The 2500-nt window shown below is 35.6% G+C and overlaps 1 protein-coding gene across 1 annotated transcript in view; it reads left to right on the top strand.

Moving 5' to 3' along the window:
* The window catches only part of LOC137992760 (peptidyl-glycine alpha-amidating monooxygenase B-like), a 33191-nt gene that overhangs the window by 7759 nt on the left and 22932 nt on the right, over positions 1-2500 (top strand). Inside the window, exons 4-5 of the mRNA XM_068838266.1 lie at positions 431-525; positions 651-734. Coding sequence (XP_068694367.1) covers positions 431-525; positions 651-734 — 179 coding nt within the window. The remainder of the gene's footprint in view (positions 1-430; positions 526-650; positions 735-2500) is intronic.

The following is a 2500-nucleotide window of genomic DNA, read 5'->3' as shown; positions in this document are numbered from 1 at the left end:
CCTGGAGCAAATGAGGCTGCTGTATTTGCAGGCTAATTCCAACTAAGAAAGAGTGATAAGCAATGCATTTGTTTGAAAGAGATGGCTGCTTTTTTGTCGATCAGATAGCATAAAGCGAGCAGGGCCAAAATTTAGTTTTGATACTGTGTAAATTGGTGATTTAAAAGGAGATTCATCAAGTGTGACACAACTATATATACCAATGAAAATTTAAAGATAAATGCGCAGCAACATTGTGATTAAAGACAGCTATCACAGCCTTTCACAGTAACTACTAAAAAAATTACATGAGGTCTACTGATACCACATCATTGCCTGCAACTTCTTTGTTATTCAGGCTGGTCAGAACAAACAGAAAACAACAGTGTGAAACACACCTTATTGAACTGTTCCGGTATTTTTGTTTATTTCCACTGAACTTTATCCTTAGGGACTGTAACAGGGGACCACATGAGGCATGTAGCCGTTCCCAAGAAATTCTTTATGCTTGGGCAAAGGATGCTCCTGCCAAATATTTGCCCAAAGGTGAGAATTATTCAATCCCATGTAGAACAAACCTTTAAACTACAGATGGTGCCTTTACCAGTCTGGGTTGGCAGTTTGATTTCAGTGGATGTTCTTGTCAACTTTTCCTTTTTGTGCTTTGACAGACGTGGGATTTGCAATTGGAGGAGATTCTGACATCAAATATTTAGTGTTACAAGTGCATTACGCAAATGTAGACAATCTTCAAGGTAAGATTACCTAGTTTATTAGACAGAATTAATTTTTTTCCACGTTGTTTGTTTAATTTGTTTTATGACTTCAGTGCATGTCAGGGATGTAGATAGAAGCCGCGGCAGCCAGAAAAAATCACCGAATAAATTTCCCGGTGATCAAGTACTTTGAGTTTTTGGGATTTTGTCATCTGTTTTGTGATTTGTGAAAAAAGAAATGTACTACACACTCAAACTGTACTGATGTCAGGCTGGCTGTAGAAATGTCCCTAAGGTTCACCTGAAAACAGTCGAAACAATAGCAACAGCAAACACAAAAATGAATTAATAAAGATCGCACAAACATCTTGTGTCAGTGACATTTGCTAAATAAATTTGTTTTCCTTCTGCTTCTCTCTTATTCTTTTAATTATACCTCCAAATCTAGTGAACAGAAACATCACATTTATTTTTAGTGACAGGCACTGTACGTAAAAACAAAGCTTTCAATAGACAAAAAATATTTGAGACCATTTTATTTCATTTAGGAAATTATCTTTTATTCATTACAAAGGGTAAAAGATGATCCTAGATTTTAAACTCTCCATTTCGAAAAATGATTCATGTGTGTCTGGTAAAAAGCTCATTGGTCAGCGGTATTTCTACTTCCTGTACATGAAATAATACTATTATTATTGTAAACCCAGTTTGTGCATTTCAACCATGTTGGGCAACATACATAATTATGTATAAGCTGAAATGTTGGCAAGAAAAAGAGGGAAAAGTGATTCTGAAGTGCGTGGTATAAAGAAATTCTTCAAATCTGCCGAAGCTACCGGTACTTCATCAACTCTGGTGGTCAGAGTGAAGATTTAAAGAAAGCGCTATTACTACGACAGAATCGCGGCACCAAGAGTACTCGTTCAAACAAAGTGATATTTTTTCAACATGTAAAAGGCAACAAGAAATTGCCTGAAAACATCACAAAAAAGTTGAATGTACCTCTAAAATTGAGGAAAATGCATCTCTGAGAGTCTACATTTCAAACTTTTCTGGGGGAGCATGCCCCCAGACACCCCTGTTAAGTGCACATTGGACTACTGTCTTTGCAAAATTTTACCTACATTCCTGCACGTGGACAAAAGGAGAACTTAAAGTGGCTCAAATGAGTTTCAAAAATTTGGAGGGAGTGTTTTATTCAAAAGATTAACTGTACAACACCGTTTCATGTAACGGCAATGTTACGGTACCAAATGAAACAACAATAATTCCTTAGCAAGATGCATTCATTAATGTGATGTAATATGTGGCCATGGCAACAAACAAAGCCATTTAAAAATGCCCTTATTATATTTTGTCTTTAAACACTTATATCTCATAAATGATCTTGTTGACCCCCATTTGCTGGACATTCAGTAATGGCTGAACCAATTTACAATTCAAACTTGAACATTTAATCGAAAAACTTTCCATTGCATACAGGTAAGCATTACAGACTTCAAAAATCTCATGCTCAGGCAAAACTAAGGGTGCATAATTTGCCACACAGTTACACAGGACAATCAACATCAGACATGAGGATTTGTAGACTGCAGAGAAAAAATCTCTGCAATGTTAATAAAAAGTTCTCTGGAGTGGATTCAGAGCCACCTTAAAATTTTCCTGTTTTAAAGGTGGCTATGAATCCACTCCAGAGAATTTTTTTTTAACTTTGCAAAAAGTTTTATTTTACTCTGATTATCAGGTTCATTTTTTAAACTTTTTTTAAGCATTTAAACACATTACAAATTATATGGTGGTTTTGC

Source organism: Montipora foliosa, chromosome 2 (assembly GCF_036669935.1).
Source record: "Montipora foliosa isolate CH-2021 chromosome 2, ASM3666993v2, whole genome shotgun sequence".
Lineage (NCBI taxonomy): Eukaryota > Metazoa > Cnidaria > Anthozoa > Scleractinia > Acroporidae > Montipora > Montipora foliosa.
This window is presented reverse-complemented; position numbering and strand designations above follow the sequence as displayed.